The following is a 14,702-nucleotide window of genomic DNA, read 5'->3' as shown; positions in this document are numbered from 1 at the left end:
GAAAAGACATTACATGACTACTACTATGCCAAAGCCTTTGACTGTGTGGATCACAATAAACTGTGGAAAATTCTTCAAGAGATGGGAATACCAGACCACCTGATCTGCCTCTTGAGAAACCTATATGCAGGTCAGGAAGCAACAGTTAGAACTGGACATGGAATAACAGACTGGTTCCAAATAGGAAAAAGCGTACGTCAAGGCTGTATATTGTCACCCTATTTATTTAACTTATACGCAGAGTGCATCATGAGAAACGTTGGACTAGAAGAAACACAAGCTGGAATCAAGACTGCCGGGAGAAATATCAATAACCTCAGATATGCAGATGACACCACCCTTATGGCAGAAAGTGAAGAGGAACTCAAAAGCCTCTTGATGAAAGTGAAAGTGGAGAGTGAAAAGTTGGCTTAAAGCTCAACATTCAGAAAACGAAGATCATGGCATCTGGTCCCATCACTTCATGGGAAATAGATGGGGAAACAGTGGAAATAGTGTCAGACTTTATTTTTCTGGGCTCCAAAATCACTGCAGATGGTGACTGCAGCCATGAAATTAAGACGTTTACTCCTTGGAAGGAAAGTTACGACCAACCTAGATAGCATATTGAAAAGCAGAGACGTTACTTTGCCAACAAAGGTCTGTCTAGTCAAGGCTATGGTTTTTCCTATGGTCATGTATGGATGTGAGAGTTGGACTGTGAAGAAGGCTGAGCACCGCAGAATTGATGCTTTTGAACTGTGGTGTTGGAGAAGACTCTTGAGAGTCCCTTGGACTGCAAGGAGATCCAACCAGTCCATTCTGAAGGAGATCAGTCCTGGGATTTCTTTGGAAGGAATGATGCTAAAGCTGAAACTCCAGTACTTTGGCCACCTCATGCCAAGAGTTGACTCATTGGCAAAGACTCTAGTGCTGGGAGGGATTGGGGGCAAGAGGAGAAGGGGACGACAGAGGATGAGATGGCTGGATGGCATCACTGACTTGATGGACATGAGTCTGAGTGAACTCCGGGAGTTGGTGATGGACAGGGAGGCCTGGCATGCTGCGATTCATGGGGCCGCAAAGAGTCGGACACGACTGAGCGACTGATCTGATCTGATCTGACTGTTCTGTAGGTAATTAAGGCTAAGGTCTTCCCAGGTGGCTCCAGTGGTAAAGAATGTGCCTGCCAATGCAGGAGACACAAGAGACATTGGTTTGATCCTGGGTCAGGATGATCCCCTGGAGAAGGGCATGGCAACCCACTCCAGTATTCTTGCCTGGAGAATTCCATGTACAGAGGAGCCTGGCGGGCTACAGTCCATGGGGTTGCAAAGAGTCAGACATGACTGAAGCAACTTAGCAACATCATCATCATTAGGAATATTAGTAGGGATCTGAATAAAGCTAAAAATAGAGAAATTTCCTGTTGTATATATTAGGTAGGGAAAAACACAAGTCAGTAAACATCTAAAGATGGTAAGACACAGTTCCTACTTTCAAATAGGGTCAGGGAAGCTCACAGTCAAGGAAAGCTTCATTTAAGACTGCAAAGAGCTCAGGCTTCCCTGGTGGTCTAGTGTTTAAGAATCTGCCTGCCAACTCAGAGAACACAGGTTCAATCCTTGATCCTGGAAGATCCCACATGCCACAGAGCAACGAAGCCCATGTGCCACAGCTACTGAGCCTGCATGCCCTAGAGCCTGTGCCCTGCCACAAGAGAAGCCAGGCAATGAGAAGCCCACCCACTGCAACTAGAGAGAAGCCCTTTCCCTCTGCAATTAGAGAGAGCCCGTGGGCAGCAATGAAGACCCAGCACAGTCAATAAACAAATAACCTTTTTTTAAAAAGAATGAATGCAAAAAACTCTAGACTGAGGAGTCATGAGACTATGGCCAAGTCATTCTAACTATAAATTCCAGTTCCCTCAGCTATAAAGTAGAGGATTTTGATCAGAGAACTTGCAAGCCTCTTTACACCTTAAAATTCCACGTGTCAACTGGATGGAGGTGGAGTGCCTGCAGGGCTGAGAGGGGGCCAGTGGGGTGGGTGGGGGGTGGACCGAGGATGAGAGCTAGGGGACAGGCTGCAAAGCTGGCAGCAGGCCCCGTGGGGCGGGAGCCTTGTGGGTGTGAAACCCAGTCCCGCAAGAAGTGAGCTCCCTTACTAAGTTTATGACTAATCCCTCTATCCGAAACTTATACCCATTCTTGTCCCCTCTGACCTCAAGCCTGTGCTTGCTGAATGCTAATCAACCAGAGTCAGATGACTAAAATCACGGTGGTTGTTGATAACATCATTGCTGTACTAAAACTGATGTTGTGGACATTGTCATTAACACACAAACTCAGGCTATTTCTCTGGGGCAAGATGAGCTTACAGATGCCTGAGCCATGGATCACAGGGCCAGAGAACTGTAAACCAGAGACATCCTGACCCTCAAAACTGCAAATAAAGAAACGTCACAAGATGACCATTAATCTTAGCCTCTTCGTTCTTTTCCTTAAAAAACGCCCCAATTCACAGACCCGGCTGGAGTGGCTGGTCCCCCCACTCCATTGCTTAGAGCCCTGCAATAAACTTTTCTGCAAACACCGTCCACAGCAACGAAAGATCCCACATGAAGCAATGAAGATCTTGCGAGCAACAACGAAGAACCAATGCAGCCTAATTAATTAATTAACTAATCTTCTTATAGATTCACAGACGTAGAAAGCAAACTTATGGCTACCAAAGGGGAAGGAGGTGGTGGATAAATTAGGAGTTCAGAATTAACAGATATACACTACTATATATATGATAGATAAGCAACAAGGACCTACTGCACAGTACAGGGAACTATATTCAATATTTTGTAATAACCTGTAATAAAAAAGGATCTGAAAAAGAATAGATATAGGTGTGTATAACTGAATCACTGTGCTAACAACTGAAATTAACACAGCATTGTAAATCAGCTCTATTTCCATTTTTAAAAAAGAGATGAAATTCTAAAAAAAAGAAATTAATGTCACAGAACTGAAAAAAAAAATCTTATGGCTTATAACACCAAGCTTATACAGTCTGCTAGGTGACAGCAAGCTAATCCTCAATAAATACACTAATGGATATTACATAGTCCCTACCAGGCAACCTATATGCTGTAACATGAGTCTCCTGGACCCAAACCCTCAATCCAAAGCACAAAGCCCTGCCTGCAGTGGTCGGAACCTGAGATCTTTTGGAAACAACCGAACTTCTGAGGAAGTGACACATGTGACTCGAAAATCATGTGAAACAGGTGGGCATTCACCCCACCACTGCATCTCGCACGCCCTGGTTTTTTAAATACTTATTTTTTATTTATCTATTTGGCTTCTCCAGGTCTTAGCTGCAGAACATGGGATCTAGTTCCTTGACCAGGAATCAAACCCAGGTCCCCTACGTCGGGAGTACAGCGTCTCAGCCACAGTGGAACACCAGGGGAGTCCCAGCCAGCCCCATCGGCATCAGCATTCAAACAAAAAGGCAACCATCTCAAAACAGCAACTGCTGCACATATTAAACAGTTCGCTGTTATAGAGCTGAAAGTATCAGGAAACCTCGCTTCCAGTCCTGACCCTACCATAATACCACCCGAATTCAAACAAGTCACTTAGATTCTTCTTCCATCAAAAGAGGAGATGGGTCTAAGTAAGAGGCTCGCTAAGATCCTCTCCAGCACTTAAGCCCTGTGAGATGCGCTGATGGGCTTCTCAGACCTCATTTCATTGAGGATCTGCAACTGCAACTGCAAAGTCACTTCAGTCGTGTCTAACTCTGTGCGATCCCAGAGACGGCAGCCCACCAGGCTCCCCAATTCCTGGGATTCTCCAGGCAAGAACACTGGAGTGGGTTGCCATTTCCTTCTCCAATGCATGAAAGTAAAAAGTGAAAGTGAAGTCACTCAGTCGTATCTGACTCTTAGCGACCCCATGGACTGCAGCCTACCAGGCTCCTCTGTCCATAGGATTTTTCAGGCAAGAGTACTGGAGTGGGGTGCCGTTGCTTTCTCTGATTCATTGAGGATCAGGACATGCTAAAATCTGACCCCAAAGTTTTCTGACTCAAGAGAGTGGTCGGTAAGAGACCATGTGAGAGGAAGGGCATCCCAGGAGTAGCTTCTAAAGGAAGAACAAGACAAGGAGCTCCTCACATCAATAGCCTGGAGCCAGAATTTAATAAAATGCGTACCCCCAAGGTCTGACAATAGCAGATCAAATGACCCAATACAGCCACAGGAATAAAACAGCACAAAACTTGTGTGTGTGCATCTTGAATTTCACAAGAGACCAGGATATTCAGATCTCAACTGAAGTCTTTTTTAATCTTCAAATCAGAAAGTGCAGAATATTAATCCAAAAGGCCTGTTTCCTACTGGCCTACAGGTGCATCAAATACAGCAACTATGTATATACCCTCAAAATGAAAAGATATGAACGTATCTCTACTAAGTTGCAGTCTCATATAGAAGAGTGGGACTATAAGTCAAAGAACTTCACAAAGGACAATGACCAGTAGCAACAGTTTAGGAGAAACTGTTCAATCACTCCATCCATTCATCCATTCTGTCATCCTACAAACATAAATGAGCTACTACAACAGGACAGAATCAAAGTGAAAATTAATCATATGGAACTCCTGTCTTATGGAAGCAATACAAGTGCCCATTAACAGATGACTGGCTTAGGAAGATATGAGATAGATATATATGTATATATATAATGGAATATTACTTGGCCATAAAAAAGAATAAAATACTACCATTTCCAATAACACGAACAAATGTAGGGAATTTTACAATTAGTTAAATAGGTCAGAGAAAGATAAATACTACGATATACTATATGTGGAATCAATAATAATACAAATTAATCTATATACAAAACAGAAACACATTCACAAACAGAAAACAAATGTATTATTACCAAAGGAGAGAGGGATAGGGTAAGAGACAAATTAGGAATATGGGATTAAGGGATACAAACTATCAATACTATACACAAAACAGAGAAGCTACAAGGATTTATAACACAGGAAATTTTACCCAATATCTTGTAATAACCTGTAATGGAATATAATCTGAAAAAAGACAAATCACTATGCCATATACATATGAAATTAACATAATATTTTAAATCAACTATACTTCAATTAAAGAAAAGAACTTGAGTCTTCAAGGAGCTCACAGTTACTAAATTGTGACTCAGAGTCTATTAAATAAAGCAGTCATATTTTGTAAAACTACACTGATCAAAGTTTGGAAAGATGAAACAAATTCTGGAAATTGATGGTGCTAATTTTACAACAATGTGAATGTACTTGATGCTACTGAACTATACACTTAAAATGGCTAAAACAGCAGATTTTATGTTATCAACACCTTATCACAAGAAAAAAAAAAAGAGAAATAGAGAAAGAGAAAACTACATGAGAAAGTGCTACAGTATAAATGTTGTGTAAAAGCACCCAGGGAAGAATGGAGAAGGAATTGCTTGCCTTCGCCAGTTGATACTCTAAAATATCAAAATTCTAAAACTGACTCCCCCTTCCTTTTTTCACTGCACATGCAAGCAAGAACTTAAGATCTTCTCCCCACCAAAAGCAGCCTTCTTTCAAGCAGAGCTGGCAAAAGGATTTTGGAGGCCACACCCACAATCCAGAGAGAATATACTATTAGGTGACATGTCACAGGGGGTCCATGCCCTGTTCATTTGTCATCACCAGCCAGAGGGGGTCACCAGACGCTACTTGTAGAGTGTTTCAAGTTCAACAAGTGTCAAACAAAGATCTGCTTTCTCGCAAACGACAATGGCTCCAGAAAAACCTTGCGAGCAGAAGCAAACTCACCAGAGAACAGTTGAGCAGAAAGATAAGCAGAGATAGAAAGAGAAGGAGAACCTGAAAGGCTGTAAGAAGCCAGGCAGTGCCCCGTTACCTGACCTTCCTGAGCAACCAGCTCAGGAGAAAGGAGATATCACTGTTACCAACAAAGGAACGATTCCGTGCAGGCTGCTTTTGAATTACACAACAACTTTACACCCACAGACTAGCACACAGGGCTCAAAAAACAGTGATCCCAGGCCTCGGGGCTACCGTGCTTTCTGCCTTCTGCTTCTTGTCCGCTAGCCCAGCGCTGGCCGAAGATCAAAACAAGGGCTGAGAAACTGCAGCCGGCTACAGACTAAAGAGATTACGAGGTCATCTGGCTCAGGGGTTCCAGTGCCAGCTGTGCCTCCAAATCTCCAGGGAGGCTGTTGAAGAAACCGAGTGTGCCCCTCAGACCTGCGTTAGGAAGTCTAGGCTGCCAGAGGGCTGTGCAGAGCTACTCGCCTGCAGGGAGAGGTAAGCAGCCCAGTCTCACCACCAGGGCACTCAAAGAATAAGTCAGGGGCTGGCCTTCCCCACGACCTGATACTGCCTCCCGTTCGAAGACAGAAACTGAAGAGGCCGAGCTGCGGGCGTGGAGCAGCACTTCTCAAACCGCAGCCCTGAAAACAGACAGGATTTCCTAGAGTGCTAATGCTGCTGCTGCTTAGTCACTCAGTCGTGTCCGACTCTTTGCAACCCCATGGACTGTAGCCGCCAGGCTCCTCTGTCCATGGGATTTCCCAGGCAAGAATACTGGAGTGGACTGCCGTTTCCTCCTCCAGGGGATCTTCCCAACTCAGGGATTGAACCCGTATCTAAAATGCAGATCCTTAGGTCCCTACCAGCAGTACTGACTAGTGATCTAGGGGTGGGGCCTGGGTTGTATAACCTGAACAAGAGCTGCCGTCAGCAGATTCTTAGGCACGCGAGCACGCAGGAACCACTGCTAAGTTTCAGCAGCGGGAGCCACACCAACCTCTCTGGGAGGAAAGACAGGTTGTCTCCCCCTTCCCCTGAGGAAAGAGGGCACAGAGCTATGACATCCAGTAGCGGGGCTCTCTCTGTGACTCTGCCCTTCCTCCGGGTCCTCAGAGGACTGTCACTGATACCTGGAACTCTGGGCCAGTACAGGAACTCTACGCTGAGTACAGGGAGAAGGCCGTTTGGCAAGATCCCTCCTACCTCCTAGAAGCTTGGTATTCAGACACCAACGCCAGCCTCTCTTAAAGAACCTCTGCTGCTGCTGCTAAGTCGCTGCAGTTGTGTCCAACTCTGTGCGACCCCATAGACGGCAGCCCACCACGCTCCTCTGTCCCTGAGATTCTCCAGGCAAGAACACTGGAGTGGGTTACCATTTCCTTCTCCAAAAGAACCTCTAATACTACCTTATAAGGGACTTCCCTGATGGTCCAGTGGCTGAGACTCCATGCGCCCAATGCAGGGAGCCGGGTTCAATCCCAGGTCAGGGGATTGAATGCCACAACTAAGACCTGGCATAGCCAAGTAAATAATGTTTTTTTAAAGAGCAGAGGAGGCATCTCCTGGTCTCTGAAATGTATTTAAAAAAGAAGAAAAAGAGAAAGCTCTAAAACTGCCTTCTAGTAACCTGGAATAACAATTTACAATCACAGATGTCAGAAAATTGGCATCTAAATCTGGAATATACATACAACAGAAGGTTATTCATCATTAAAAAGGAAATTCTGACACACACTGTAACACGGATGAATTTTGAAGACATTAAATTAAGTGGGTTAAAGTCACAAAAAAGACAAATATTGCATGAGTCCACTTATATGAGGTACTTAGAGGAGTCAAAATCATAGAGACAGGAAGAGGAACGGTGGGTGCCTGGGGCTGAGAGGGGGGAAATGGGCAATTACTGCTTAATACGTACTGAGTTTCAGTTTTGCAAGATGAATAAGCTTCTGGAGACAGATGGTGGTGACAGTCGCACAAGACTGTGAATGTATTTAATACCACTGAACTGTACACTTAAAAATACTTAAGACAGTAAATCTGTTATATATATTTTACTATACACACACACACAAATAGGGAGCAAATAAAAAATTTTGCAACTACTTGGGAGAACTAAGGATACCAGTCAAAAGATAAAGCAGTTAGAGAAATACTACAAAAAATTCAAGTACAAGCAATACCTAACTTTCAAAACAAATTATCTTCCCAGGATAGTTAGGGAGTTTGGGATAGACATATACACGCAGCTATATTTAAAAAGTAGGACCCACAAGGTCCTACTGTACAGGACAGTGAACTATGGTCTATGTTACACGGCAGCCTGGGTGGGAGGGGAATTTGGGGGAGAATGGATACATGCATATGTCACCAGGGAGGGGTATTACACCTGGAGGAGCACCTCTGAGGGGAGAGCCTGGTGCTCCAGGAAATTAAGGAAAACCTGATGGAAAAGGCCGGGAAAGGGGGAAGGGAGCAAAGTGTGGAACAGCTGGGCAGGACGGGGATTGTTCTCAGGAGCAGTACAGCCCCCAGTGTAGCCAAGAACTACTCTCATCCAATGCAATTATGCAAATTAAGTATATGCATAAATATCAGGCAACAAAGTCAGCTTTCTAACTAAATCTTACTCATTTTAAGAGGGTTTAAAAATAATAATCATCAAGACTTGCTTTACAATACTGCCACTCTGATCATCTGCACATCACTACAAATCAAAGCTCTGGGAAGTCCTGTATTTTTAATATATTGTCCTTCAGCAGTAATACTAAGATCATGCCATATTTTTTCTAGAGACAAAAATGGAATTTCAAAACACTATCCCAAAAATAGGTATTTTCTCCTCCCAAAGATTTACACCAAGAATGGTCACTGCCTTGAAAAAATTTTGTTTAAATAATAAATGTATTTACTCTATAATCATTATTCATAGCTAAAAGGAAAAGAATTTAATAATAAGCAACAGAGTCTTTGAATGCTGTGCAGGAGTCAAAGAAAGATAAAAAACCAGAGACCAAAGCTTGGGTTGGGTTGCTTCCCCTAACATTTCTTTGACTATACTGACCTCTGGTGGCCACTGGAGGACTTTTTTTTTTTTTTTTTTGGACTGGACTGAGAGACTTTTTTTTAATTTAAAAGATGCTTTATTCCTTGGCGGAGAAGGCAATGGCACCCCACTCCAGTACTCTTGCCTGGAAAATCCCATGGACGGAGGAGCCTGGTAGGCTGCAGTCCATGGGGTCGCTAAGAGTCGGACACGACTGAGCGCCTTCACTTTCTCTTTTCACTTTCATGCACTGGAGAAGGACATGGCAACCCACTCCAGTGTTCTTGCCTGGAGAATCCCAGGGATGGGGGAGCCTGGTGGGCTGCCGTCTATGGGGTCGCACAGAGTCGGACACGACTGAAGTGACTTAGCATAGCATTACTCCTTGGAAGGAAAGTTATGACCAACCTAGATAGCATATTCAGAAGCAGAGACATTACTCTGCCCACAAAGGTTCGTCTAGTCAAGGCTATGGTTTTTCCTGTGGTCATGTATGGACGTGAGAGTTGGACTGTGAAGAAGGCTGAACGCCAAAGAATTGATGCTTTTGAACTGTGGTGTTGGAGAAGACTCTTGAGAGTCCCTTGGACTGCAAGGAGATCCAACCAGTCCATCCTGAAGATCAGTCCTGGGATTTCTTTGGAAGGAATGATGCTAAAGCTGAAACTCCAGTACTTTGGCCACCTCATGGGAAGAGCTGACTCATTGGCAAAGACTCTGATGCTGGGAGGGATTGGGGGCAGATGGAGAAGGGGACGACAGAGGATGAGATGGCTGGATGGCATCAGTGACTTGATGGACATGAGTCTGAGTGAACTCCGGGAGTTGGTGATGGACAGGGAGGCCTGGCGTGCTGCGATTCATGGGGTCGCAAAGAGTTGGACACGACTGAGCGACTGATCTGATCTGATCTGATCTGAGCGACTTTTTTTAATAAAGGAGTCTATTTTCCCTTGGGTTTCCCTGGTGGCTCAGTGGTAAAGAATTCACCTGCCAATGCAGGAAACACGGGTTGGATTCCTGGGTGGGGAAGATCCCCTGGAGAAGCAAATCGCAACCCACTCTAGTATGCTTGTCTGGGAAATCCCAAGGAGGATTCGGTGAGCTTGGCAGGCTACACTTCATGGGGTTGCAAAAGAGTGGGTCATGACTTAATGACTAAACATTTTGTGTGCCTTAACATTATTACCACCTAGGGGAATCCTTTCACAATGTCTCTGCATATTAAATCATCACACTGTACACTAAATATTCTACAATTTTATTTGCCAATTATACCTCAATAAAGCTAGAGGGAAAACACATCTTAACACCAATAACAAGTTCCTAATGAATATGCCTGTCTTCAGAAGGATAAAGATGTTTATAGAATGTGGAAAGAGGACATTACATTTAGTAATGTCTTGAACATTATTACTTCAAGACAAATGACTGTTATGTAGTTTTCATGCGTCCACATAACAAGCACACAGTGACTTCCACCTTGTGGAAAAGCACTGTGCTGGGTCTCAAAGACACAGGGAAACAAGCCCCTGCCTGTCAGGGCCTGGCAACCGAGTGACAGGAATGAACCAGGAGATGCACAGCGTGCAAACCTCCCGAGGGGTCAGGCCATCACAGACGATGCCTGAAGATAAATGCCAGGAGCCAGAAAAACGGCAGAAAAGCGGCTTTCCAGCCGGAGAGAGCAGAAAGGCTCTGGGACAGAACAGACGGGCCAGTTTAGGAAATTTAGGGGATAATACATCTAAAGCATAGCATCCAAGAGTGAGAGCAGCCCTTAACAAGGCCAAAGAGTTAGGCAAGATTTTGTGAATGTTTTCTAATTTTTCAAGCACTTAAATTTCCTTAAGAGCATTTATCTTTTTTTTTTTTTTTGGCTAGTAAATCAATAACACAGGTCAAGTCCACAAAAAAAGAAACTACTGCATGAGAAATCCGGTCATTCTTTCTCCCTACAGTCGCAGCCTTTCTCCACTCTTCTAGTCTCCTTTCTCCTCTAGTGCATATTCTGTGCACCACTCACTGAACAAATTAATCCCTCAGAGGCTGCTACCATAAGGCTGAGGTGGTCCCATCCAACCACTGTGCGGAGGTGGCTTCTGAATGGGCCAGTGACGGACACCTGACTCCGTGACCCACCCATAAGCTGCCAGCACCCGTGCAGAGGCTTGACTGCAGGACGATGAGGATGATGGTTACTAGGCTGAGTCAACGCGCTCAGCCCAGACCGAGACCAGAGAGGATGAGAAGAGCACGGGGAATGAGGTGACCACAAGGACAGAGGGGGCCGCTGGCTCCAGAGCACGGCGCTCAGCTGACAGCAGACACCACCCTCTCTGCACCCTGGAGGCCTGAGCGAGACTCCCTCTGCAGGAACCTGACGGGCCTCACCGAGCGCCTCACGCGTCCTCTGCGGCTGGTCCTCTGCGGCTGCGTAACCTCAAGTTCCTCCATCACCCTCATGTCACTTAATATTTATCGTGTGAGTCGTCTTCCCCACAATAGTCTTTGAAGACAAGGATCAGCTGGTCAGCTTCCCAGTACCACAGCACAGTACTAGAAGCTGTCAACACGTATTTGATGAACAGCGGACGGACGGACGGACAAACGGCTGGCTCCTGGGAAAACTGTAGTGAAGCCCAACTGGGGGGACAGAGAATAAAGTCCTAACGCCCTAAAACTCACACCGCGCTTCCTAACCCTCAGCTCTCCCCGGCCCCCAGGCCGCGGCGCTCTCCTCCACCCTCCCGCCCGCTACAGGAAACCTCCTCATGAGAGCCCCGGTCTCACGAAACACCCTGTCCTGCTCTACAAGCTCGGCGTCTGTGCCACCCGGAGCTCACCTCCCGGCTCTCTGCCCGTAATTCCCCGCGTGCTTTCTCGCTTCCTCTGCAGCACAGCCTCGCCATGAGCCGAGCGTGCACTTTATCCCCACGCAGACGCTCCAAAACCACGTGCTGACTAAGGGGACTTAGTTCTGCTTTTCAGAAGTGGCCCCCCAAAAAATTCTAACTAAAGGAAATCTGTTTTCATTTTTTATTAAGTACTTAGTATTTTTCCCTCAGCTCACATGCTAATGAATGATTATTCCTTCTAATACAGTGATTCTCAGATGGAGAATGTGTGTGTGTGTTAGTAACTCAGTCATGTCTCACTCTTTTGTGACCCCATGGACTTTAGCCTGCCAGGCTCCTCTGTCCATGGAATTCTCCAGGCAAGAATACTGGAGTGGGCAGCCCTTCCCTCCTCCAGGAAATCTTTCCAATCCAGGGATTGAACCCAGGTCTCCTGCCTTGCAGCCAGATTCTTTACCATCTGAGCCACCAGGGAAGCCCTCTCCAAAGAAGAAGGGAGAGGGTATTTTTCAAAGGGGACACTTGTCTGTAGACATGTCTGGCTGCCACGACCTGGAGGGGGGAGAAGCTACTGGCAGTTAGCGGGTAGAGAGAGATCAGAGATGCTGCTATACGTCCAACAGTGCACAAGCCAGCTCCACAACAAGGAATTTTTTACCGTAACATCAACAGTGAAAAGCTCTGTTCTAATAGGATTATTTTTTAAAGCTCCTATTTGTAAATTTATATATATTTTAATAAACTCCAAAAAAAAAAATCAGAAAATATTCCATGACTTTTCATACACCACAGAGTGATGCTCCAGAGAAAACCTGAGGCAGAGACACGGATGGCGTTCTAGCGCCTGTGCTGCAGATCTCAGAGCAGGGGAGCTGGCAGAAAACAAAGGAAGTAGGTGGAGGAGCCCCGCGGAAAGAAGGGTAGGGAACAGAAGACTGATGTGGCTGTCTAAGGTCCCTGGAGATTTTTTTTTTTTTTTGCATTGGGGTATAGCTATGACAACGTATTAAAAACCAGAGACATCACTTTGCTAACAAAGGTCCATATAGTCAAAGCTATGTTCTTTCCAGTAGTCATGTACAGATGTGAGAGTTGGACCATAAAGAAGGCTGAGCACCAAAGAACTGATGCTTTCAAACTGTGGTGCTGGAGAAGACTCTTGAGAGTCCCTTGGGCAGCAAGGAGATCCAACCAGTCCATCCTAAAGGAAATCAATCCTAAATATTCATTGGAAGGACCGATGCTGAAGCTGAAGCTCCAATACTTTGCCACCTGATGTGAAGAGTCGACTCACTGGAAAAGACCCTGATGCTGGGAAAGATTGAAGGCGGGAGGAGAAGGGGACAACAGAGGATGAGATGGTTGGACGGCATCACCGACTCGATGGACATGAACTTGGGAAAACCCCGGGAGATAGTGAAGGGCAAGAAAGCCTGGCGTGCTGCAGTCCATGGAGTCGCAGAGTTAGACACGACTTAGCAACTGAACAACACTAGTTGATTAAAAATGTGTGATAGCTTCAAGTGAACAGTGAAGGGACTCAGCCATACATGCATATGTATCCATTCTCCCTCAAATTCCCCTCCCATCCAGGCTGCCACATAACACTGAGCAGAGTTCCCTATGCTATACAGTAGGTCCTTATTGGTTATCCATTTTAAATACAGCAGTGTACATATCCATCCCAAACTCCCTAACTATCCCTTCCCCCCATCCTTCCCCGCTCCAGCAACCGTAAGTTCATTCTCTAAGTCTCAGGTCAATGGCATTTTTAAAACAAAGATAAAGCAGTTTAGACCAATCTCTCATCAGGAGTCATCATCCTGACATAAGATTTGCCAAATCATAGCTATATATTCATTACTTAGTTTTAAAATACTCAATGCGTGCAATAACTAAGTATAATAAACATTTAACAGCTTTATACTAAAATATGAAATGTTTTAACCTTCAAATGTTACATCAAAAGAACATGATTAAAACTCCAATATGTTACAAGACAGGTGAACCCACTGATAACAGCAAATTAAAAATAAATCACTTAAATTATCTAGATACTTATATTAATATTTTTTCTGTTCACTGAAATAAATGACTTTAGAGATCTTTTCCCCACCAGATTTATTTAAAACAGTTTAACTTTCCCCTCCCCCACCTACAAAATGTATGTATACTCACATTCACTTGAACTTGGATGGACCAGTCACCAAGTATTGGATGCGAAGATAACTGGAAAGTTTTGGAAACGACTCCAAGATCACTTTTTTCTGATAACCACTGTTGGATCAAATTTGACTTGGGATCCTACAATGAAAACCATGCATGTTAACTATATAAAACCCGCCATGAACATGTGGATCCTACCTGGTTATGAATAAGGTCCCACAGTACCCACAGGCACATGCAATATGGGGGAGCTCTTGGAAAATGTCAGCTCTACATTGGGCAAACTCCGGGAGATGGTGAGGGACAGGGAAGCCTGGCGTGCTATAGTCCATGGGGTTGCAAAGAGTCGGCCACAACTTGGCAACTGAATAACAACAAAAATACTACCAAAAAAGGCAAATAAAAGTTAATTCTTTCATCATATTCTCCTTAGAATGTCTTTATTCTGCTCTACCTTTTAATTCTTGGCACTGTATTTCCTTCCACATGAAACACCACAACACATCCATCTCCAAACCCATGCTGCTGCTCTTGCTGTAGAAGAAAATCCCACTGTGGGGATAAGAGGCCCCAGGTGTCTGGCACTCAGCCTTCTCACAACTACTCACACATCATTCAATCACTATGAGTCTCCTCCAGAGGCGGATTACCCTCATATGATAGCTGAGAAAAGTAGCTCCCAGAGAGGTTAGATAAGCCCTCAACGGCAAACAGCTGGTCTAATGTCAAGGCACGAACACATGATGAAATTGAGGCTTTGAACCTATGGGTCTTTTGATTCAACA

General features: G+C 44.8%; 1 protein-coding gene across 1 annotated transcript in view; it reads right to left on the bottom strand.

Annotated features, from left to right (window-relative positions):
- Positions 1 to 14,702, bottom strand: part of CD109 (CD109 molecule) — a 136,719-nt gene that overhangs the window by 85,511 nt on the left and 36,506 nt on the right. Inside the window, exon 5 of the mRNA XM_070795748.1 lies at positions 13,930 to 14,055. Within this exon, the coding sequence (XP_070651849.1) occupies positions 13,930 to 14,055 (126 nt within the window). The remainder of the gene's footprint in view (positions 1 to 13,929; positions 14,056 to 14,702) is intronic.

This window comes from Bos indicus, chromosome 9, assembly GCF_029378745.1.
Source record: "Bos indicus isolate NIAB-ARS_2022 breed Sahiwal x Tharparkar chromosome 9, NIAB-ARS_B.indTharparkar_mat_pri_1.0, whole genome shotgun sequence".
Lineage (NCBI taxonomy): Eukaryota > Metazoa > Chordata > Mammalia > Artiodactyla > Bovidae > Bos > Bos indicus.
Note: the sequence above shows the minus strand (reverse complement) of the source record. Positions and strands in the feature narration are given on the sequence as shown.